At 41.0% G+C, this 25,098-nt stretch overlaps 2 protein-coding genes across 7 annotated transcripts in view; both read left to right on the forward strand.

Annotated features, from left to right (window-relative positions):
• Window positions 1-14,436, forward strand: part of hipk2 (homeodomain interacting protein kinase 2) — a 66,497-nt gene extending 52,061 nt beyond the window's left edge. The window contains exons 8-15 of one of the 3 annotated variants that reach the window (XM_063480080.1): window positions 1,848-2,073; window positions 2,496-2,617; window positions 5,431-5,561; window positions 6,527-6,709; window positions 6,868-7,191; window positions 7,714-7,958; window positions 8,071-8,231; window positions 8,410-14,436. In XM_063480080.1, coding sequence (XP_063336150.1) covers window positions 1,848-2,073; window positions 2,496-2,617; window positions 5,431-5,561; window positions 6,527-6,709; window positions 6,868-7,191; window positions 7,714-7,958; window positions 8,071-8,231; window positions 8,410-8,874 — 1,857 coding nt within the window. In that variant the 3' untranslated portion in view covers window positions 8,875-14,436. The remainder of the gene's footprint in view (window positions 1-1,847; window positions 2,074-2,495; window positions 2,618-5,430; window positions 5,562-6,526; window positions 6,710-6,867; window positions 7,192-7,713; window positions 7,959-8,070; window positions 8,232-8,409) is intronic. The other 2 variants (XM_063480081.1, XM_063480082.1) reach the window with 2 other exon arrangements.
• A 1,266-nt stretch (window positions 14,437-15,702) lies between these two features.
• si:ch211-1e14.1 (UPF0606 protein KIAA1549) overlaps window positions 15,703-25,098 on the forward strand; it is a 36,082-nt gene continuing 26,686 nt past the window's right edge. For 3 of the 4 annotated variants that reach the window (XM_063480086.1, XM_065471412.1, XM_063480083.1), the window contains exons 1-2: window positions 15,703-15,908; window positions 16,602-16,892. In XM_063480086.1, coding sequence (XP_063336156.1) covers window positions 16,760-16,892 — 133 coding nt within the window. In that variant the 5' untranslated portion in view covers window positions 15,703-15,908; window positions 16,602-16,759. Of the gene's footprint in view, window positions 15,909-16,210; window positions 16,285-16,601; window positions 16,893-25,098 lie in introns of those variants that run through there. The other variant, XM_065471411.1, reaches the window with a different exon arrangement.

The raw sequence follows: 25,098 nt of genomic DNA on the forward strand, positions 1-25,098 counted from the left end.
ATCAGTAAATAACCGAAGCTGTAGTTTATTGTATTTGCGTGATAGGTCCCAATACGGAACCTTCAAAATAAAAGCATAGAACATATGGAGCATGCAGAGTAAGTGCCCAAATCAATAATTAATGCAGAGCCAAAAATATCAAACGGTCACTATCAAACAGGGCTGTTGAGCTGAATATTGACAGCTTAGAAACGCAGCTGTTTGCGCCTTTGTTCTATTTTTTTATGTCTGTTCTTCCTGTTTTTCTGTACGTATCCATGTTTGCTGCTTTGGTGCATGCATATCTGTTTGCCTGCATTTTGTCTGTGCCCCAGGTCCTGTGGGATTGTCACAAAGTGCTGATTACACACATGACAAGCCACACTTCCTGCTTGCCTTGCATTCTGGGGCTTTCAGGCCTTAAGAATCCCTTTACCAGGCTTCCTCTCTCTTTCCCCTCTCACTCCTGTCCTCCTCTGTCTCCTCTTCTTTCCTTCCATTTCCCCGGGTTGAGCCTGTGGTGCTTTACCGCTTCGCTCGCGTATGGTCTGTGAATCGAAACTGCTGACTTCTGGCTTCTGCCGGAATCACCAAGCGTCTGGTTGCAAGGTTTTCCAGATTGTGCTTAGTTACAACTCTTGCTCCCCCCCCCACCCCTCTCTTTAGTAAACAGAGTTCTTTATCACCAACTATATCGAGCCAGCTCACACTGAGTGGAATGCGACAAAAACCCAATCTTGCTGTGATTTAAATGAATTAACATTCCCTCAGCTTGTCTTTTCTGCGCCTGGCTCTGAGGGCGTATGGACAGAGTTAAGTTAGTGATTTATTCAGCTTGATTCAGTTGCAAGACTAGAATGCATCTGGCCTGTATTTTGCTTGTTTATGATGAATGCCACAGTGCCATATTGATTCTGTTCTCTCTCCTGGTGTTCATCAAAGACGCTAAAGAGAGCAAATGAAAACTGAAAGCACCGTCTTTGTATTTCCCTCCATCCCGACGTACACCTAATGAAGGGCTAAAATTAGACGTGTCTTGTGGAGCATATACTGCTTACAAGCTGAGCAAATGGTGTCTCTTAAAAGCATTTGTTTGTATCCAGGATGTTCCCAGGCAGTCTTCGTAATCCACATGCCTTATTAATGGTCAAGACATGCTGGAGTTACCTAAGCTTACGTAATTATACAATGACTGTTGGCTGTTAAATATTGCTTCTGTCATGCATAATTGATTTGGAGGGTAGATAGTGAAGCCGTGATATGAAATGTCAAATTTGGCTGCAGCGTATTATATTGGCCTATTATTAGTCTGTAGCATTTGCATTTAAACTGGCTTATAATATAATGTCTTTATGACTTAAACACTCACAATTTAAGCAAAGAGAGACGTTCATGCTGCCGTGTGGTTTACGCTTATGGCAAACTGGGACATGCAAAGCATCAATAAATGAAGTGTACTGTCAGAGTGGATTTCCTGTCCAGCGGTGCCTTATTCTCGTCGGGGTCCGTGCGCTGATCATTCTAAATTTGCTCTGGTGACATTTTGTTCATTGATGGTTGATTATTCTTTGAGCTGATTGCACCTCTGCTCACATTCTTTCTTTCCCTCTAATTAATCAAATCAACAGTCTGAATATTTTAAGGCATGTTTAAATCATACACCCAGTTTTCTCATTCTTTCATCTGTGGCTCACTGTCTGTCTCCTTTTGAGCTGGTTGTTGTTTGCATTTTAATGTTTCAGTTATTTTGTTTCGATTGTTCCTTTTTATTTAGCCTTTCTATCCTTGGAGCTCATCCTTTCTTCCCTGTCACTCCCATTAGTACCTCCACTTTCATGATTTTTATTTTGGTCCAATCATTCCTTTAGGCCACCAACCTGGCTCCCTCCTCCACCAACAATGCCACCCTTTCCTTTTCAAGTCCTGATGTCTCCATACTAAACTACCAATCTACACTCTACCAGCCCTCCGCTGCCTCCATGGCAGCCGTGGCCCAGAGGAGCATGCCCCTGCAGCCTGGGGCTCCTCAGCTCTGCGCTGCCCGGCCTGACCCCTTCCAGCAGGCGCTCATAGTCTGCCCACCTGGATTCCAAGGTGAGGAGGTCTTTGCAGTCCATAAATTGCATAAATTCAAAAAATCAGATTTCTGGTCAGAGACAGTGTTTCACTGCACAAGCAGTCTTCTTTTACTTGCTTGTCTTTTTGTTTTTCAGCACACAGGCAGTGTCAGTCATAGCATTCAAACTGTGATTCATCGATAACTAGAGGCAATTAATCATTTGAGCAAATTTAATATAATTATTTTTATTCTTTTCCATAACTGCTGCTTTTTTAGCTTTTCCTATATCAAACTTAACAGAATGCATACTTATGTATAAGTCAGGCACACTGTGAGCACGTATACCACATTTGATCTTTTGGAATTTATTTTAAAAATACTGTAGCAACATTATTTATAGGTGACAGATTTTCTTGTTTGTTGACATCCTCCATGCATGTGCTTTATTTATGCACAGGGCTGCAGGCATCCCCTTCCAAGCACACCAGTTACTCCGTGCGGATGGAGAATGCTGTTCCCATAGTGACGCAGGCCCCTGGTGCCCAGCCTCTGCAGATTCAACCTGGCCTCCTTACACAGGTAGGCACTTTTAAGTATCGCAGAAAACGAACTAATAGAGTTTGAATCTTAACAGAGAAAGTGCCTGTCAGGAACATTTATGAACTTTGAACTGTTCACATTCAAACAAAGCCCTCTGCTTTCCTTTTTAATAAGCCTTCACTAAGAATAGTATCTATCGATGGAGGATGGAAATCACTCGATGTTCTTGACCCTGCCCCTGCTGGCAGCTGTTTTTCCTGAGTGCATTCAGGCAAGCTTTCCTGTGCCTTGCTCGCTCTCTCTCTCCCTCCCTCCCTCTCTCTCTCTCTCTCTCACTTCCTCTCTTCTCTCTCTCCTCTCTTCATCTGCCCCTGCTCTCCTGGAGGCTGAGGCTGCTACGGTCTGATGCACTCAAAGGCAGGAGCCTTTCACACAGAGAAGGCCTTTACCAGAGCCTCCACGGTGGGGCTGGAGCTTTAGCTGCTAATATACAGTTGTTGCAAGTAGCAGAATAACTGTGCATCACTCTCTGCACACAGATAGTAGACCGCTTCCATTGCCACGCCACCTCTTTCCCAATGGAAATTTCCATGAAGGCTTTAAATATCCCTGAGAATCCAGGGAGTTTGAAGCACTCCCTTATCTCCAGTTAATCATGCAGTAGGCAGGCAAGCAGGCAGCAAAGCGGTGTGTATGTGTGTGCACATGCCTGTGTTTTCTATGGTGGGTTAATCTGTCAGATACCAAATGGTGATTAGCTCCACGGCTGCTTCCAAGTCAGGCGCTCCAAATTACAGGCCTCAGAGGATCCTCGGAGGTCAGGGTAAGCTTGGATCAGGCTTTGCATGACCAGAGGACTCACAGCATCGCAAGAATGGGTATCGTGGATACATAAAATAATAACGAAGACGTAAGAGACACAACTTATGTCACAGTAAGGATAATGTCAGTTCTGTTAATTATCGTATCACGTGTGGCTTGCACATTGCAGCCGTGTTCTGCAGGTGTTCAATATACCCTCTGCGCGCACACATGTTAAACAAAGACAGGCAATAGTTAACGTAAGCAGATGTTTTATATAGGCCAGCAAACAGCACACCTAATAACTGGGTGTGTGGTGTGTGTTTTTCTCTGTGTTTATTCCTTTACTGTGGGGGGTCTCCGAGGCTTAGCGGAGTCATTTCTTTGCCTCTTGCGTGCGTTCTCCCACCTACCTATGGCTTTATCCGCCTACGTTTTAATGTCATCCGTGGACCCTTTGCCCACATCGCACCCTTGCAAGTTTAGCCCCCAAGCACCTATGTGTGCAGATAGAGAGACCAGAGTGAAGGAGGCTCCAAGCAGGGAGGCAGGAAAACCAGCGGGACCTTTATCTGGAGCAGGAATGCAGAAAATGTGGAAACAATTGGGAGTAAGAGCTGGGGCTCTGAAAGCCCTGAGGTGACAAAGGGTTTTCACCCAGGGAGTGTAGGTCGAGGTGGGAGGCGTTTGGGCCACTGATAGCGATGGTAGGCCTTGAGTTGAAAGAAAATGGTCTCTTAACTGGGTTACCATTTCAGGGCAGACAGGCTGGTTACACAACGCAGACGCCTAGTGAGAGGGGGATATAGAGTACCAGGAATGGAGATAGAGAAAGGAGGAGGAGCGGGAGATGGATGGATGTATTAGAAGCCTCTTAATGGCATGTTGATAAAAGACCTTGGATGTGGTCTTAGATGTAAAGACCATCTCCAGCTCCAGAATGTTCCATTAGAGATGTCAGTCATCGGTACACAGACCAGGCAGCTCTGCTAGCCTGCAGATGCCCCCTGCAGCACTGGACTTTGCAACCTGCCTCAGATGAAAACAATTCAACTGCAACCACACTTCAAAACAGAACAGCTATTTTGTGTTAAAATATGACAGAAACAACCAGATCAAAGCAAATGTTGATGAGAAAATGAAGATAAAGGTAAAAATACAGTCGCCATATACACAGATTATCTGCTTTGCGTGTGGATTTGTGCCTCTTGTTCTTTCTCTTCTATCCGTCTTTCCCTATTTAAATGTGTGTGTGTGTGTGTGTGTGCTGCAGCACATAGTGATGCCGTTGTAAATAGATGTGCAAATGGTATTAAAGGAACAATTCATTAGCCCTGACATTAAAGTGCTAATCAATAGAACTGCATTAAACTATTAGGGTTACACACACAGTAACACACAAACGTGTTCAGGCATGCAGGCGCACATACTCATCTTGGCACATCTCGGAGCGTAGCTTGCCTGATAGTCCTCTCGTTCTGCATCAGAAATACAAAGTAGCCTCTTTCAGAGCAGCTTGAATAGATTCTAAGACTTTAATTAGAACATTGGTCAAGTCAAAGACAGAATCACACTAAAACCATAAAGATGCACGCATGCATACACTTACTCCGTCATACACGGGCACACAAACAAAGGAGCTGCTGTACATTTTTATTAAGTCCTGGTCTTATCTCTTTTGTCGATGGATGTCTCCTTGAGGCTCGCAGAGTTCATATTAAACGTGCCTAGTAGCCAGTTTAAACCATCTGTTACGCACTTTTGAAAAGACGCTGTCATTTATCACGACAGGCTCAAACTAATCGCCAAGTACAACGAGTCTCCTTTGTTCTTATGCTTAAAATGTTGTGTGAACGATCATTTAAATCCATACAATGTAAACAAAAAGTGTGACTTCCTGTCCTGTGACATGATTCCTAAAATAAAAATAAATAAATAAATAATGACTTGGACATGTCATTACATGGCAGCTGACTGTTTTTCTTTCTGTCCTTTTTCCTGACCTTTAAATCTTTGTTTACCCTCCAACTCATTTTTCTCTCCTCCTTCAGCAGGCCTGGCCGAGCGGCACCCAGCAGATCCTGCTGCCTCCAGCCTGGCAGCAGCTCACCCACACCTCAGTCCAACACGCCACTGTCATCCCTGACTCCATGAGCAGCACACAGACCCTTGCCAACTGGAGGTAAAGAACAGTGTTTTTTGTTTGCTTTTACTTTTATTGCTTTGATTTTGCAGGACAATGAATATTGAGGTCAACACTTTTTAAACCTACATTTTTCTCAAGGATTCAATTGAACTAAAAACAAATGTAATAAGCTGACACTTTAAAATCAAAGCACTCATCCCCACGGTCTGTAGCTCAATTTATGTATATTGACAGGACAGATTAAAAAAATAAGAACTAATGTATATAGGCCTTAAGAACAAGTAGTCATTTATGGCTTAAATCAGTCCAAATATGTTATGAAAATATGCATGAGACCAATTCATGAGGAAGCCTGTACTTGTGTGACAAGTCTTTTATCTTCAATTTTATAAGAGCAGATTTACCTCAGGGAGATGGCATATATATATATATATACATGTAGCGAAATCTTATCAAGTATAGCCTGTCACTGTGATGACTTGATAAATGGATGGATAGATGGGAGAATGCAACCCAAGGGAGATAAGGGGGATGCAGGTATATAACGTGTCTGTGTGGATGGCTGCTGCAGCCATGTATGCTCAGATTCATTCTAAGCTGTCCATCTGTGACAAGACAACCCCCTCCCTGTGTCGCCCTCCCTTCCTGTCCAGTGGCAGCTCTGTTGTCCTCAGAGAGACGATTGGGAAAGTGTCGCACTTCCTCTGCAGAGCTATCGCTCCACAGCTGCTGGTGTCAGCTCCTCTGCCCTCCCTCCTTGCTCTCTCTCTCATTTATCCCCTTGCCTCCTCCTTCTTCTTTAGAAAAGTTTACTGCTGCCACCTGCTGGCTTCATTAGGAAGTACTTATCCAGTCTTTCTTATCCCCTGGAAATGTCAGACTTGACTGATTGATGTGTTCGTTTGTTTGCTTTAGTATTTCGTACACTGCTAGGCTGCTTTACCTGAAGATTCCTTATTGTTTTTAACATTGTGGTAACATAAAATTGTATTATATTACAGGAATTCTCACCCACATGGCAGCCATTATAATCCCATCATGCAGCAGCCAGCCTTGCTGGCTGGCCACGTCACCCTCCCATCCAACCAGACACTCAATGTGGGAGTGGCACATGTTATGAGGAAGCCCTCAACCAATAACAACTCCTCTTCCAAAAAGAACAAACAGCACCAGATGTCTGGCAGGTACCTAAAGTCTCAGGTCATCATAGATCTTTATAAATCTTCATACTGGAAGCTAACGATTGTTACCAAAGGTCACATCTCTTTTAATTTTGAGGTCCAGCATCTGCTTGTTTTGCCCTCTATAGCCACTCACTCTCTCATCTCTGTCTTTCCTTAAGGAACATGTCAACCAACGAGGTCTCATCCTCTCAAGTGGTGCTGTCTCCACAGCGCTCAAAGCGGGTGAAGGAGAATACGCCTCCGCGTTGCGCTGTGCTACAGAATGGCTCGACCTCTAACTGTCCGCCCACGCAAGGGTGTGGGGGTGGAGGGTGGGGGGCTAGTGAAACAGAGCAGGCTTCCAGCACCACTCGAGACCATCAGCACCAGCACAACGTCCCCAGACAGACGATCGTCATCCCCGACACACCCAGCCCTGCTGTCAGCATCATCACCATCAGCAGCGACACAGATGAGGAAGATGACCACAAACAAAACAATAGGTCAGTGCTGTTTAGCACACTTACAGGTTAGCGTTTGTTGTTACTGTGAATCTTTACTGATGGAAGAAATCTGGGAGCTTCTCATGCAATATGAATTTCCCTAATAATCACATCACAAAGGGCTGTAGTCTTAGATCATCCAGGATAAAGACAGCAAAGACTCTTTTCAAAAACATGGAACACATCTGCTTTAAGTTAGCTGGATGGAGATGTGTTTCCTGGCATTTCGAGGCCAATTTTCTATCATGTTAACAAATGCTAATCTCTTTGATGTATTTTGTGATATGCTATACACTGAAACTAAGTAAAAGTGAAGAAGTCAGAAGGGAATTCAATTTACCCTGCAAACCATTTAAATGTAGTTTTTGACTTCAGAGTAAGGCATTTACATTTATTTGCCAATAAATCCAATTAACATTAGAATGTAGTAACAGTTATTAGCTTCAAATATATTACCAGCGTTGGCTCGATAAAACATTACCAGTAACTGTGTTCTTTCTGCTTCGTTTCTATTTTTTCCAGCTCATCTTCTAAGCAGAGAAAGAATGTCATCAGCTGTGTGACGGTCCATGATTCACCAGAGTCCTATTGCTCCAGCAACAACAGTCCCTATACTGTTGAGTCGAGACCCCCTAACAACAACAGCTATGACACAAAGACCACCATCCTGGACAACTACAATAATGGAAACCCTCGCACCATCATCATCCCCCCTCTCAAAACCCAGAACAGTGAGGTCCTGAATGAGTGTGAGCGTCTGATGCCAGGTAAATGACAGATTTCTTGCAAAACATGGCCTCAATCATTAGATAGGTCATCTGTTATGTGGTTATAGCTGCTCCTTTCCAATTCAGCAAATCTGTATCCTTTCCTGTGCAGATGCAATGAACCATCAGAATTCAGCTTACAAGTTCAAATCCACCAATGGAGTGGTGCCTGGCAATAATCACATAGCCGGGGGTGTAACTGGAGGCGGGTCCTACCGACAGCAGCGCTCAGGGCCACACCCCCTCCAGCAGCAGCCTCTCAATCTCAGCCAGGTACAGTGAGAGGGTTCAACTATTGGAAACTTGTTATATTTACCTCATTGCTAAGAGTTTATTAATATCACTCGCACCTTATAAGGTCATATATGGTTCATATCTGATTAGCTTGGCTAAAGAAAGGGGAAAAATCCACCCACTGACACTACTTAATCTCTGTCATCCCCTCATTCAGGCCCAGCAGCACATGGTAGCCGAGCGTAACGGAGGACATCGGCGCCAGCAGGCCTACATCACTCCTAACATTGCCGCTCAAGCCCCGTACTCCTTCCATCACAATAGCCCCTCTCACACAGGCAACGTTCACCCACATCTGGCTGCCACGCACCTCCCTAGCCAGCCCCATCTCTACACCTACACAGCTCCTGCTGCTCTGGGTCCTACCAGCACTGTGGCTCACCTGGTGGCGTCACAGAGCTCGGCACGCCACGCGGTCCAGCACGGAAGCTATCCACCAAGCATCGTCCACCAGGTTCCAGTTAGCATGGGCCACCGTGTGCTGCCCTCGCCCACCCTGCACCACAGCCAGTACCAGGCCCAGTTCGCTCACCAGGCCTACATCAGCGCCTCGCCCGCCTCCACTGTCTACACTGGATACCCCCTGAGCCCCACCAAGGTGAACCAGTACCCTTACCTCTAGAGAAGACACTGACTGACACTGGAGAGCCTGACCCAGCGCTGCTGCTCCTTTCCTCAGCCTCAGCCCAACAAGAGCCCCGTCAACATCCCCAACATCTTCCCCTCGACCTCAGACGCAAACAGAGACAGAGGAACTTGCAATCCTCCTGAAACTGTCATGTATAACTTGAAGATATAACGACAGAGAGCAAAAGAAAAAAATACGATTCACAGCCTTTCTAGAAGGAAAAGTTTGGAGTTGAATTTTCGAGGGATTCAGTTCAAGAAATTTTGTTTTCTTTTTTTTCCCTTGAAAGGGCCAGTTTCTGCTTTCATTTGCCCATTCTTTACTTTAATAAGTCTCATTAGTTTTACAGGGAAGCGTGGAGAAGGCCTTTTGAGACAGCGGATGTTTTCTGGTTTGTTTTTTTGCTTTTTATTTCCCCCTTACATTTAGGAAGTGACTGTCGAACAGGGGTTACTGACTGGAGAAATCCCGAGAAATCTGGGAAAAGGTGGAATACGGAAACCTGCTGCTCTTCAAAGAAAAAAAATATTGATGGCCTTGAACTGTCTCAGTATTTCCAAATCACTCGTGGTGTGGGGAGAATAGAAAGGCAACTCCTCCCACGCCACCTCCTCCAGCAGAGGAGGCTTCTGGAAATATAACCAAGAGAAGACAACAAACTTTTTAGTGTATTTATAGATATTTTTCCTTTCTGTTTCACCTTTATGATAATACTTCAGTTTTAGGTGTCTTAGCTGGGCCCCGTTCTTAGAATGTAGCAGTCTGCACCATTTTTTTAATAAGTTTTTTGTTTTCCCCGGATACCAATAGATTAATTTGTTCCTTTTTTTTAAAATGTGATTGCACAAAGTGGTTATAATAACATAGGCATGTGCAACGTGATTGTCTGTGTGTGCTACTGTCAGCCATGCGTGTGTAGTCCACCTCCTCAAAACCCTCTTCAGTCTTTAGGTTTTGACCATTGTTTCCTCGTAGTGCCTTACAGATATAATGACACAGTTTACTTGGCTTGGATCCTGAAAGCCACAAGAGACTATAGCTATACTTAGAGACACACGTTTCCCTGATTTGACATCCTAATCGGGGCAGTTGTAGCTCTCTTCCAGGTGTAGGCTCAGCCCTTGCTGTTTCTTGTCCTTAATGACAGCGTACCGTAGATGACGAAGATTAATGTCAGAGGTTTTATCACGCTGAGCTTTTTTATTATGTGTGCATGAGATAACTTGCCTGGGGTACTTACCAAAGTCGTAGATAAATTCTTGCTACGTTTGCTGTGGATATTAATGTAAATGTGAAAATGTACAGTATAGCTGTAGCTGTAAACCTCTATCACAGTGGCACCCAAAATGTGGCTTTAGTTAGGATTTTGTTTCTTTTGAACCACGCGAGGGAAACGCGTGTCGTGATCGCAGAGCAACGATATTGGCTCAGTTTTCGTGTTCAAGGAATGAGTTACAGTATAATGTTTGAGACTCAGCAGAGGCAGGTTAAGAGCTAGTCCGAGCGAAGGGCCTGACGGAAAGTGATTGTTGCCACGAGGGTGATTCTGTAAGGCTTTAGATAGCCTGGCTGCAGCAAAGAGACAGCGTATTGAGGGTTGTTGAGAGAGGTACAGTATAGGCATGAGTTAAGGGGCTGATTGAAAGCATAGGGTCAGTTTAGCAGGGGACCGTGGAGGGCGGGGCGAAACTCTCGATTTTAAATGGGACTAAAATAGGAGCAAGTTGGCAAAGAGCAGGTTGATAGTAAACACTGAGCCCAAGCCGTAACAACATGTCCGAATGGCGTAACATTCGGACATTAATCCTTTTTTTGTTGTTTTCATTTGTTCCTCTTCTTGTTTGTTTCTGCAGCAAAGATAATTGGAAGTTGATTCACGGAGGTTTTGAAGGGAACAGAAGGGAAATGTCACAGCATACACCTGGAAGGGCACATTGTGGATGGTTTGTCATCGCTGTCCATTTGTCTTCGAACCAGGTTCACCACAGACACCGCCATGCCAGCCAGACAGGATACCCGAACACTTAGAGAACCAATAGGGCTGTCGCTTTGTGTGTTTGCTGCTTGATTTAATAGATTTCAATTTCTTGTAGCTAATAATAATTAATCTCCTTTGTCCTCTCGAACGTGGGCACATCAGAACTGCTGGTGATTTAGCGAAAGCCTTCCCCTCTCCTTCATGGTATGCCATAGTACTTGCATTTGAAGTGATTTTTTTTTCAACATTATCTTGAACTTTTTGACATGGCTGTAGTACATGTGTTTATTTTTAGAGATTGTTGCAATAATTCTTGTTGATGTTTTATCAGAGCGTGTGCGTGCGTGTGCGTTTTTATTATATGTCAGGCTCATTTCTGTTTTATAACCTGGGGGTTGATGTACAGTGATATTTAGTATTTTGTTGAGGTGGTTGCACCTGTGTAAAGTGTTGCAACACTGCTGAAGATGATAAGTGTTGAGTTGACGATGATCCACTGGGGGCCCTTATCGATACGTGCTCGTCTTGAGGATGCCACACCCAGGTTTGAAATCCAGCGGTCCCCCGATGGGCCCCAGAGTGGTCTTTTATCCCGGTACTTTCCTCAAAACTCTCCCCTCCCCATCAGCTCCAGCATGCAAGCCTCGGGTCCAGGCGCTTAAAGATGTGATTACATAGTATGTTGCTGGTTACGTCGTTTGTTGTCTTTTTATTTGATATTATTTTACCTACTTAATTTCCTCTGGGTCATTGGGGCCTTAGCGCGCACACACACACACATAAGGGAAGTGATTTTCCATGGAAATCTTTTAGCTCCTCTGTTATGACACAAACTACTGAAACATTCCACTGTTTTGAGGGAATTTGGCATTACCCACCCTACACTGCTGTCCAGACCCCACCCCACTCCCCCACTCTTTTCAGGATGGGGCTAATGTTGACACACTCTGACTCGTTTGCTTGTCCCACCAAAGACTTTTACAGATCGATCATGTACAGCACAGCACAGTACAAGCAATCCTCCACAGCGTTGCAGACAGGCAATAACTTCTGGTCTCATCTTTAAATGCTTTACAAGTGCTTCTGAGGACATGTTGTTTCACCACCATGAAATGTATATGTGTGTGCAACGTACGAATGCACAGGGAGGATTTGGCATACTTCTTGCAAACAGCACAGCTATTTGTTTCTGGACATTTAACCATTAGAAGAGCTGCAGTGTGTTTGAAAGCTTTTGTTTTTTTAATGTTTTACTTTGATTTTTCCTCATATTTGGCCCCTGTTTAGATTAAATCAATAATTGTCTAAAATGATCAATTTTTCTGTTGTTGATGTTGCAGCTTTATTAGCAGTGTAAGAAAATTAATTTTAAAGGTTGCCATTGAGGAGAATGGCCCGTTAATTATTATGGAAATAATCAAAAATATACCAAGTATACCTTTAAAAGCGTGGTCACCTGCACAAAATGAATGTAATATGTGACCTGTGAGTGAAAGGAAATGGCAGGAATGGCTTTAGATCTTTCTCCGTGGGTGACCATTAGTTTAATTTCGACACCATTTGTGGCCATGCATGATGCAATAACTAAACATTTGTTCTCCAGCGAGCTCCTACATGAGACTAATTATGTAAAGTTACCGGTATCACGAGTTGGGGATATTGAATAATTGCTATTTTCTCAAATCAAACAAACACGGTGAAAAATAACTTGATGTGTACGAAACATTTGTCTATCGTTCTGTTTCACTTAACCAATGTTTTGTGTTTTCTATGAAAAAAGGGGGGAATAAGAAATATGAGCATTAATGTAGATCGAGTGACCTTACAATTACCAAAATGTGCTTAAGTAGAGTATAAAAATGTTTTCTGCTGCTGTGGTGAGTGTAGCCTTCCCAGCAACAAACTTTATTCTTAAGTACTGCCTTCCAAATAACCAATAATACCTCCAAAGCTTTAAGGTGACGTTTAAATTAGAGAAAACATAAGGCAGCATCTTTCTCTCTCTCTCTTTATGAAGCCTGGCATTCTCCTGAGATACACTCAAACTTCCACTTTTGCCCACGGTGTCATCTCACATACTCGTCGTCCCGGAGCTTTGGAAACACTGAGAAACATTCCTGCGAGCGCGGCGCACGCAGTGCTACATTAGTCTTCTTCGAACAAACTCCTCCAAGCTGGCTCGAAGCTTAGTAAGCGAACAGGCAACCTGCAACGTCAAATCACACGCTTGTACGTCATTTGGCAAAGTCACAGCTGCTTCCCAAAGTACAAAGGAGTTTAAGGACAGGTGTTAGGTGGATAAATCACGTGCTGATGAACTATGTCACCAGGAAATTCATAATCTAGTTACACGAGCATTCTTGAAGCCCTTTTGTATGTTTTTTGTTGTTTTGTTTTATTTTTTGGTTTTTAATATATATTTGTTAAGGGGATCTGCTCCTTTTGCTGGCTATTCTTTGGGGGAATTCAGGGTAAGGTGGTCAAGGTTTGATGCCGTCACTGACACTGGCGTCAAGTTATTGAAACTTTAAAAAGTGATTTCTTTACGTACTGAGTTAATATTCATTTGATCTGCACCAGCAGATTACCCCAATCTGCAATCTTATGAGATGTTGGGGTCCACATTTAAGAACTTTAAACATTTGGGTTATTTTACCGGAATACTTGGTAGACCAAAGCTACTACATTCAAAGATGGATTTCCTTGTTTGTCCTAATCTTAGGATCACAGTCCCTTTTGGGATCCTCGGTATAATCAAATTATAATAATATAGTTATAGTAGTTTTAAATGACTACTCGCACAAAGAAGGCGATAATTCAGTTTGTTAACATTTTCTAAAGACCTAAGAGCGCGTCAAACCCTGACCCCCTTTTGTGTCCATTGCTGTATGGTTTATCAATGGTGTAAAATCTCATTCTTTGTCGATAAAGCTAATGTGTGCTGCAGTATTTCCTAGTATACTTCTCTGTTTATTGTCCTTTCTTATTTACTTTGGTTTATTGGGGTGTGATGTCTCATTATTTCAATCTGTTGACGTAGCGTTCAATGTATACCCTGTTCCTTAGCCTAATATTAAGTATGTTATGAGAATGGATATTTTACTGGCTTTATAGAATGTTTAAATAAATATAATAATGACAATAAGAAAAAGGATTAATTAAACCTCCTAACAAGTTGAGTACTTGCTACTAAGCGCTTGTGTTACCATTATGATGTCGTGTGCTTCTCTTAATCATTTTCGTTGTAGAAAAATGGAGTGAATTTATATTAGGCTTCGAAAAAACTAATGATAGCATTGTAAATTTTACAGGAGGATTTTAACAGACAAACAGCTTCGTCAAATAGAAGAATATAGTTATTTTAATTGTCCTCTTTACTAACTGTAGGGTGACAAGGGGCTCCCGTTGTGGTGAACTATGTTATAGCTTGTTATTCACTGTTACTTTTGATCATTTTTTCGGTCTCCGAGGTGAATCGAGTTATTAATGAGAATTTGTATGCTCACATATGCATATTGTATATGTGTAGAAATGTAATCACACTTTGTCTTGGATTTACATTAAACTGTTAAGTCACAGCATCGGTCTCCTGTTGTCTACTTTGGGGTATATGTGTGTGCATGAATTAGGCTCATTCTTTGCATCGAGCATACTGTCTCTTGCAAAACCTCAGAATTAAGTGCAGTTTGACCGGCAGTGTGTGATCTAGAATTAATTCATTAAAATGTCTGGGCATGGCTTATTGTGTATTACAATTAAATAAACATTTTATGCACAAGTTTGAGAGAAACTTTTCATGTCATGCAATATATACAAAATTGGAAACCAACTTGTTCCAGCCTGTAAAAAACATATAAAAGAGATTTTTTATTTATTGCCTTATTTTATTTCAGTTGTAAATGGTTCAGGGAGAGTCCATTTTTGTACCCTATAATATGTAAGGTCATCATAAATTTACACATTTTTGAATCTGCACACAAGCTACAGCTGTTATATCAATGTGGTAGTATAATGTAGGTCTTGGTATTCTCTGAAAACAATGGAGTCTCACCTTTTAACCATTTAAACTACTTAATTTTGCTCATTAGCTGCACGCATGCATTTTATGGAGATTAAAACACCATAATGCTACTACGTCACGTTAGGTTTTTCACGACATTTTCATCCACTGACCACAGCAAGAGTCAGAGAGAAATAAGTAAAAAGAAACTGCTTTAACATCGGCAGCATTGGCTACACACCACACCATCACCAGGTGGCGGTGTTCGCCATGATGTTCACTTAGAAACTTGCACTGACGTGATCAGGTATGCTAATCATCTCCATTTATTTGCAACCACAAAACTCTGCAATGGGCAACGTTTACACGCTGCACCACTGGGCCCTGTCTTTGCCAGTAGGATATTTATTTTATCTTTACATAGAGCATTAACTTGTTTTCAGAAATGTGTTAAATAGCAACAGAAACAAACGAATTAATTGTTTGATACCACATCCTTAAAAGTCTCACCACCATAAAGATAAGACTGAGGCTTGTAAATGTAATGTTAACTGATCTGCATATAATTACATATTAGGGTAATAGAATATTTTTCGTTTGAACTCAGTAGCGGAAGAAGGTCAACTCTATACAGCCAATAAAAATATAATATCTATACCTTGGGATGAGTGCATCAATGCGTGAGGTTGCCGTGGAAGCCGCAGACGCCTCCTGACAAAGACCAACCTAATATTTAAAAGGCCACCGTGACAGAAAAGAGGCTGAACCAATGGGAATACGCCTTAGCAAATTAGAAACTAATCAGATCTGTCAGAGGGCGGGGCTATCCCAATCCTCGGGACGAGAGAAGGTAACTGTTACCAAAAGAGTGTCAGATGAAAGCCAGTCGCCAGTTCGTGCACACCACGTATACACTGAAAAAACTTCAAAGGCACGCAGGTGGGCACGGGGACGTTAATGACAAAGCTCCACACAGCATTTGATTTCATCCAAGGATATCCTCTCCTCACGCTCACAAAGGAACTGATAGAGTTGGAGCTCCCTTTCTTGGTAAGTCTGTGTGCGCAGCTATGAGCTGGCTTACAGGAATGGCAGGGGGCGAATTGAGAAGGAAAAATCGCTTTATGTATGCACTGAGCGCAAGCTTTGGGATATATCATGAAATTATTTTGGCTAGGCAGCGTTTAGCGTTTTCCTGTCAGACTCAAACGAGGGATGGAACCTGCTTTGTCTAGCTAAATGAAAAGCCACATGACCATTAAGCTTGCAAGTAACGGGACGGGATGTAGGACAAGAGACTACTGTATCATGATAAGACCCGCTGTGAGAGCGTCTTAAAGCTAGCCATACATCCGAGGGATGAGGTCTGTGCTGGATCGTCTTTTGCCTTTTTGACCTCCTTACAGATTTGTTCACCGTATATGGAGTAAGTTGCTTTGTTTTGTTTATCTGATGGGATAATAGTCGCTGTTTTAACGACCAATTTGGCCATGAGTGTGAAAACTGCAGGATAAATAAGGGAAATACTCACTTTTTATCAACGATCCAGGGCATGGATAAAAGAAAATGTATTGCTCCAATCATCCAATGATATCTGTTATTAATGTTACCCTAAAATTGCAGGTTTGAAATGATTTAAGTAGTTTTCACTTGTTCTCCAGTTTACTGGGAGATTCTTAAGTTAACGCAGTGATACTCAAGCAGGCTGTTTTTAAATGTCTCACTGTTGCTTCTTTTCAACAGTTTTTCTCCACTACAAAGACATGTGATGGAGTAAGGGGCCTTAAAGTGAAGAAGAGCAAACTAAGGCGCTCACAAAAACCTAGCCTGCGATTGTCTTTTTGGAGTGAATCTTCTCTCCTTAACCGGATGACATGCCTTGACTCGACACCCACCGTACCATGGCAGGTTTAGTCTCCACTGTGTGTTTGGTGGTGATGCCCAAAGCTCTCATGCACACCCACAGCCAACGTGCTGCGCTTCTGGTGGTAACAGTGTTGTTAAGAGTGATCGCAGCTGACTTACCTGGGGCAGGTAAGAGAACACTTTTCTTTTTTTGCTGACTCACACGACATGATCCACCAAGTACCTTGTGTTACATAAGTGGCACGGATCAATATCGTGTCCAACATTCAGGTAGCTTTGAGGAACAGCATTTAGAAATAATATTCCAATTGAGTTCAAGTTGCAAATAAAAATGGAATCGGCACACGTTAATGTTTATTTCAGATTAAGAACGCTACAAGGAGTGTATTTGGGATTCTTTTGATGGTTAGATTTGCAAATTCTAAGTCTTCTTTTGTGATTTTCACTTAATCTAACTGAATAACTGCAAAAATTGCACTAACCTGAAAGCAAATGTCAGTATTTCACACACATGTTGTCCCTGTTTGTGATACTGTTGTGTTAATGTATCCATGATCCATTCTGGGTGCAATCAAGATCTTTATCTTGATGGGTTTGCTTCTGGTATAGCTTACCCTCGCTCATCCTGAGGACTGGTCAGAGAGAAATAGGAAGCCCCGAGGCATTAGTCAGTTTCTCCATATAATGTGTTCATTGTTACAAATATGTGCTATATTTTAACAATATCTGACAACTGTTATAACCAGTCACATCCAGGAGATGCCTTTTTTGTGGGCCATTGAACAGCGTCGCTCATGTAGTTGGGGGTTATTATTACAGGTCGTGTATAAGCCAACTTAACCAGTCAGCTTCCAGTCATAAGCTTGCTTTCCTTAAGTGTAAGCCACTATTGCTAACTTTTTTCCTTAAAAAGGTCCTTAATGACAAAGTAATGAGCGGTTTCATAGCAATATACATGAATTCGTTTTTATTTGTCACTTCATTTGTGGAAACAGCTTCTATGTCTGTTAGTTCACTTCGGTGTGAACTTACCACTGTTATGATTTTCATGAGAACAGTGCTTTCTGCCCTGATGTAGTCACACTGAAGACTACACAGACACATCCTTGAATCAGAAGTGACTCAGTTCCTCTTGTACACAGAGTCTGGGGTTAAACCGTATCTTCCAGTAACTGTAGAAAGAGAAAGTGTCTAAACCCTCCGACTTGATGGGTGCTTTGTCTGGGCTTAATTTTATTGATAGTGACATTATCCCACTAACACACTGGCCAGTGAAAAAGACCGTGTTTAGAGGGTAGCCAAAAACTCATGATATTGGATGGTAATAGGATTATGTATTAAATGCCTGGGTGAAAACCTTGTGCAGGAAATTAGGCATTAGCGAGTCTTAAACTCACACTTGTTTGATAACACCTCCATTCGCAGCTTTTCAGCACAGGCTATCAGCCATTTGTTATATTGCAGTTTTTCTCAGCGTGTAGCTAAAATACTATCAAATCATTTGGTAAAGCACTACATCTGATTGCAAGTTTGATATATTGACATGTGTGTTATTTGCAGTTGATTGTCATTTTTAATTAGCATTCAGAGATTAACATATTTCTTGTGATAACCTTCTAAAGGATACGCTAGATATACGTCGATGGTTTAACATCTATTTGTTTATGGTTAAACATTTTAAGGCTGTTTTGTTTGTTTGTTTTTTTTGTTTGTTTTGTAAGAATTCACCTGTTTATTTTCTCATTTATTTAGCAAGTGGCTAATTCTGTGTAAAATACTGATCAAATCTGAAAGTTTCTTTTTAGATTTTTAAATCTTATTTCAGATCAAATGTTCAAAATTTGTATTTTTTTTTTGAATTAACATTTTTTGTTTTCATGGCAGAATAGAGGAAGTAAATAACAACACCAGCAAAAAAGTAACAGCATTGATTATTAGCCATTTTCATCCTTCATGTCCTATATTTTGATAAATTGGTAAATTGGTATTGATGATGATGCTGACTAAATAAGACCCTTTCAGGAGCATCTTATAGACACTCAGGCAGCTGCTAAATCTTCCAAAGTAGCCTGTTTCATTTTAAGCATTTTCCATTTTTTTTTAAATCAACATTATGGCAAAATTTTATTTATTTACTTATTTATTTTGAAAAGTGAAGTTAGGAACTCAGCATCTTGTAGAGCCCCCTGAGGAGGAGGGACTTTGGTTCCTCTCATTATAACTTGTGATTAGAAAATGATTCTGCAGATAAAGAAGAAATGGTATGGAGTATAAGAACTAGCTCTTCTTGTTATCCTTCTAGTTGGATTGGTACAGGTACCTGCCTATGTTCAGGGTGCCTACTACAGAGCAGTCTTATTTTTTGTGGAATGTAAAGCAAGAGTCGTTTTTATCTTGTGACTAAAACTCAAACAAAGCTTTGTAAAAGTATTTAAATAAATATTGAAAAAGGAAATGAATAGAATTCAGCAATAGGAGTTTTTGGATATTTGTTGGTCTGATAGCAGAAGTGCAAAATAAGGTCTGATTAATATACATTTGTACATTGTATTAGGTGTGTAATACAAAAATATTGCTGCTTTGTTGAAAGGAAAATTTCTTTTACACAATTAAGAGGTGTAACCATTGCTGATCATACAGCTACTTTAATGTCAGATACACTTTCTAGCTCTTATCTGGTGACATGAGGCTGTAAAATACGTACTCGTTATCCTGCACTGGGAACTAAAATGCTTGGAATAAAGGTTCTGTTCTTCAGTTCTAGTTTGTGATTGTGAGATCACACACTTTGCTCATGGTCTTCACCCATCACTGTTCACTTCACTTTGTTCATCAGCAACATGACAGCTTTCCAACTTTCCGTAGTCTGTATCAACACTGATGTCACCAGTCTAACAGCTTTCTTCTTTCAGTTTCTGGGTCAAATAGAGCATGGCGACTGATGTCTTATTGTTCCTCCAGACCCAACACCACACAGGAGACCGATGTCCTGACTTCTGTCAGGCTTCTCCTCTTAACAGTTTCTGTTAAAGAAATAGTTCGGCATGTCAATTTCATATCTGAATTGAAAAATATTGAAAAAATATGGAAGATACTGTTCTAAACTTATAAAATGCCCTTGAAATTTTACCTCAGCAGTACCTCTCTCTCTCTCCACACCACAATCCCTGGCAAGTTCAGCATAGAAAGCTGCAGGCCAGCAAAGTCTTGTCTAATTACCAGTGTAGTCTGTTTCCATGTGAAATGCGATCTGTGTGGGATGACAATATGGGCATTCATTATTCATTAGAGCTGGAAGCCAGTTGCAGATCAATGGTTAGAACCTATCAAAAGCCAAACACTGGGTACTTTTGCACTCACCAGGCCTGGAGGCCGAGCACAACGAGCTCCTGGGAAGCAGCCAGTGGCCGACCTTGCCTACTCACTAGCCTCTCCTAGCATTATTTGGCTCTGCTGAGCGTGGTAGAAGCTGGTCTGCTGGTCAAGAGAGAGCGAATGATGTGACACTGACGAATATTTAACTCAACTCTCCAGTGTTATTATTAACGTCATTATTTCTCTTGATAATCATGTCTGATAGCACATATACACATCACAGTTTTGATATAGTCGGCTATTCTACGAATGGCTGCACTCTAGTTTGTGTAATCTTTTCCACTTGCCTGCTATTACCTGCATCTTGCTCGTGGGTTGTGATGTGAAGGTGCCATAGTCTGGCCCATGAATGTACATCTGGTAATGATTTTGTGTACCCTTTTTTTGGTGGGGGTTACCAAGGCAATTTTCCACCATAGTATCACGAACCTACACAGCATCTTATTTACAGAGTGGATTAAGGCTAGTGGATTTTTGTTGTTTGTTTTTTGAAAGCCAGACATTATTACTTATTAATATTGTGTTAGGATTTGATTTTGCCCATTTTTTGGAGCAGATATATTCAAATAGTGTAAAACAGAATTATAATAGCTGCAGTAATATTATAGAAACTGTCTGTTGTTTGCTATTGACTTCCTTCCTTCCATTATGTGATTATTAGCATAATATTTATTAAATTCAGCACCAAAGCAAACATTGCATTCTCTCTAGTTCAATATTCTGTATTCTGCTTTTTAAAGATTAGATTTGAGAGAAATTAATAAAAAAAATAGTCTTATTGTTGTTGAAAACCGAGAACTTGGCTGCCTTCCTCTGCAAAAGTTATTGGTTACAGAAACACAGAGTTGTAAAACTTTCATTATACAAATACATTTCCCTGACTTTGCCTACAGTTTCTTATACTAACAGTCTGCCAGTGTCAGGAGCTTAAAATGTGCAATGCAGAGTTCATGATTTGACAGGAGGCCACATTGAGGCCATATTGCGCCGAGCCCAAATCTGCTCTGATGAGCTGCAGCTGATTATTTATATATTTATCAGAGCAGATGGCTCGGTTCAGCACGGCCTTCTTTCAGCTTCTCCAGGCTAAATCATTTTGTTTTGGCCCTTTCAGGATTACTGCACCCACTTAGAAGCCAAACAGTAAGCATTTGACCAAACCCTTCAGACAAAATTAGTTATTTGAAAGCAGCTTCCTACGAGCTTTATAGGGAACTTAACCTAGCCCAGCAGACAGTGTTTGTTAATCCAGAACTTAACGTCTGAGAGTGTAATGAGACAAAATAGAAGAGGGTGCTGACTGATACAGTCCTCTGGGCCTCTCTGGTTACAATTCTTTGCCTTCCAGTCTTTAAAGAAAATCAAGACTTTAAAAGTGAATGAGTGTGTCCAGATTTCGAGTTAAATATTCAAATACATCATCATAACCTCCTTCTCTATGGTGAACCCATCTCTTTTTTTATGCCCACCTTGCTGTTGTCTTAAAAACAAGTATTCCCTCAGGAAAAAAGAAAACAAAAACAAAGGTCACATTAATATTTGATGGTATTTTAAGTGCAGGCATGACCCCAGTCAGGTCTCATGTTCATTTTTGGTCAAATCAGAACAGTCTCTCCAACTATGAAACTTAATGTTAAGTTTCATTTATTTCCTTTATTTGACTCTCATCGGTAACTGTAACATTTGTATCTGGTTTCTGTTTATAGGCCGTACTTTGTTGATTTAAGTCTGTTCTTTAATCTTCCGCTGCTTGGTGTAAGCTGACTTCAACAAGTGTCTGCAGTGGAGAAAAAAAACTGTGTGTTTATAATAAATGTACCCTTTATAGCTCTGACATTTGTTTTTTTTCTGTCAGGGGAGCTTCTTTAGTTTTGGCAGAGACACTGATCTAATAGAACTCTGCTGATAAAAACAATTAAATCTTTCCCATCTTAAAAGCTTCCCTGATAAACCAAACGTCAGCACTGATTGTATGACTGCTCTCAACATACACGGCTCCTGCCAACTGAAAAGCGCCAGTCACGCAACGGGCTGAGCTGAAAACAGAACCATGTGTGGGGTTGTAGTTAGCTAACATTAATGCTAAAAAGACCCTTTCTTCTGTCCTCTTTCCCCCCCAAATAATACTGCCATTAAATTACTTTCTTTTTTAGCAAAAACGAATCTGGCAAACACAGGAAATTGTGCCATTATAGTACTCCTTCGCTGGTATCTCAAGTTTCTTGGTTTAAATAGACATATGTGCTTGTATGGATTAATGTCTTTGCTGTGTGTGTATTTACAAACACATCTTTGTGTTGCTGTTTGGCTGATTCATATTGTTTAAGTAACCATATTCCAGTAATCGGTTCCTATAAAATTTCCCTGTAAAATCAGCTCTGACCAATACAGCAGGACCACATATCTTTGTGGGATAATTGTAGATTTTTATTAGTTTTTTTGTATAAAGACTCATGTTACTTACCCTTAGTGTGGACTGTTTGCTGAGTCTCTTCCACTCAAAAATATACATACTCATCCTCGTCGACTTGGATTAAAACAGATGGAGACAGGCACACATTAATTATTATTTTCGTCTCCTGAAAATGCCCTCGCAGACATGCTTATGTCTGTCACTTCTTACATCCCGAATCCTTTTTTTCAGGAGCACCGAGTCATTGCATTGTTACCTCTTTCTGTTTATATGTGAGCACAGTGTCCAGTTGAATAAAGGAGACAAGTGAAAGGTATTTTCTCTGATTCTGTTCCAGACGTCAACAAGAGTGCTGTTTGCTGACAGGCATTATTAGGCCCCCTCTTTGGGCCTTGGGATCTGTTTTCATGTGAAGACAGGAATGTCAAAATAACATTTTTGCTAGCAGGATTTCTATCAGTTTGTTTTAATTATTATGAGCTTCAGCATTGTGTGTGTGTAGTACAATTATAATGGATTGGGTTTGCCACTTTTTTATAAATATCTTTCTTAGTTTACATTATACATTTTTAATAAAAAAAACAATGTGGAACATGTAAAAGCATAATTCTAAAATGCATTGTTGCCTTTTTCAGTCTATGTGAGCCTCGAGTCTGGCTGAGTAAAGGAGACCAGTGAAAGGTATTTCAGTTCCAGCGCAGTGCTGTCTGCTGAGAGGCATTATCAGCTCTTTGTTTGGGCCCTGGGAACTGTTTTCATAAGCAGACACCGAAGGCAAAATCACATTTCAGCTTACTTGGAGGATTTCCTTTTTTTGTGTGTGTGTTCATGATGTAGGCTTTACTATTGTGTGTGTAAAGTACGGTTATTGTACATTGTTGTCTTTTCTCTTTTTTACACTTTTACTCTGTAAACTTAATTCAAAACAGAGAATCATTCAAATTTGCAATCACTCAAAGTTCCTTAAAATTATGTTTATCTGACGGTTTAAATAAAAATGCTGCATAAAATATTTAAACTTTTATCGCTGCATCATGCTCATACAAATCAACCAGCTTTTTGTGCGGTTTGGCTAAAATGGATAAATGTATATTAGATTATGGAACAAACACACTGGTCACTGGTCTGATGCTACTTAAAAAACTTGAAGTTGGTTCTGCCTTGAGTGCAGTCTCTTCTTTTTTTGATTGGAGGGATTTTAGAGAGGATCATTACATCAGCCACCATCGGTAATAATCCCTCTCTTGTCAGAACCTTTTTTACATGATTGCTGGCAGTCGTTCAACCCTAGAGCTGCCTGTATAAACGGAAGCTGAACAAACCATCCAGATCACAGAAAGAGTGTTATTTTTGTGCCATCACTTGCTTGAATATGGAAAAGTTTTCACTCAAGCGCCTGTTGTTGATCAAAAGCAATCAGCAGATTCTGTATGTTAAATTAGAATAGAATAGAATAGAATAGAACAGTCTTTATTGTCATTGTACATGTACAATAAAATTGTGGGTGCTGCACCAACTGTGCAGGTATAAAATACTGCACAATTTATCTGTAAGGTTTGCTTAATGTAAGGAGAAAATACCCCCACTTAAAAGTTTGCAATCACTGTTGTTGTTGTTGTAGCGTAATGGCCATATTCACATTTGTTGAAGTGTATGAGCACTTTTAGCCCTTTTAGCTCAGAGAAAATCTGGGCTAAAAGGGACACTGAGATCCGATGAGCTGGAATTACTGGGATGTTACTAACTTATGATTTGCAATGAATAAATGGAATTTCTGATTCCTACATGATGAGTAATGCGACTTATTCATTGGTTCAGTCCGTCCTGTGTCTGTGATTAGCTTCATTGGCAGTAAAATAAGGGTATCTCATCAAAATAAACCTTGGAAATAATTATTATTTTTTTAAAAGGTGACTGCTGTAGGTGGGGGAGTGAGATTAGAAAGGGAGAAGAGAAACTGGGACGCTGTCATGTACGTTTGCTGACGACTTGACATTTATGCTCTCCTGACCTGGTGTGCGGAGGTGTCCATCTGCACGTGTCTCAGTGCTTAATCATTTTACAGGCAGGCCAAGCAACGAGCGGCCAGCCGAGTGTGACACGCTCCTCTTTCAGGGAACAGGTGGTAGCGCAGGATAGCCTTCTAGTCCATTGTTCATTTTTTTGCATACTGTAATGTTAGCCCTAACTGGGGCTGCTCTCACTCGTTCTGTGCCTGGCTGCTGTCTGTCACACTGAGCCGAGGGTGTCATCAAAGATTAGCCTTCAACTATGTAGACTGTGCATATTTAAGTATTACAGATAGACAGTCAATTTTTTGTATGTTTGTAATTCAGCTTTTGCAATTTAGTGTTGTTAGATTTGTTCTAATACATCAGTAATTCATAGTCATAATTCTGTCTGTTTGGAAAAAGAGAATCAAATGTTGGCTGTCCATTTTCCTTCATCCTGTCTTTACTTACCACCGTGATAATTATCATCATCATCATCATCATCATCATCGCCGACATCTCTGCAGTTATCATTATTATCATCATTCTCCTGTCAATCATTGTTTTTGTGTTAGATGTTTTTGTCAGTAATCTG

This window comes from Pelmatolapia mariae, linkage group LG7 (assembly GCF_036321145.2).
Source record: "Pelmatolapia mariae isolate MD_Pm_ZW linkage group LG7, Pm_UMD_F_2, whole genome shotgun sequence".
Classification (NCBI taxonomy): Eukaryota; Metazoa; Chordata; class Actinopteri; order Cichliformes; family Cichlidae; genus Pelmatolapia; species Pelmatolapia mariae.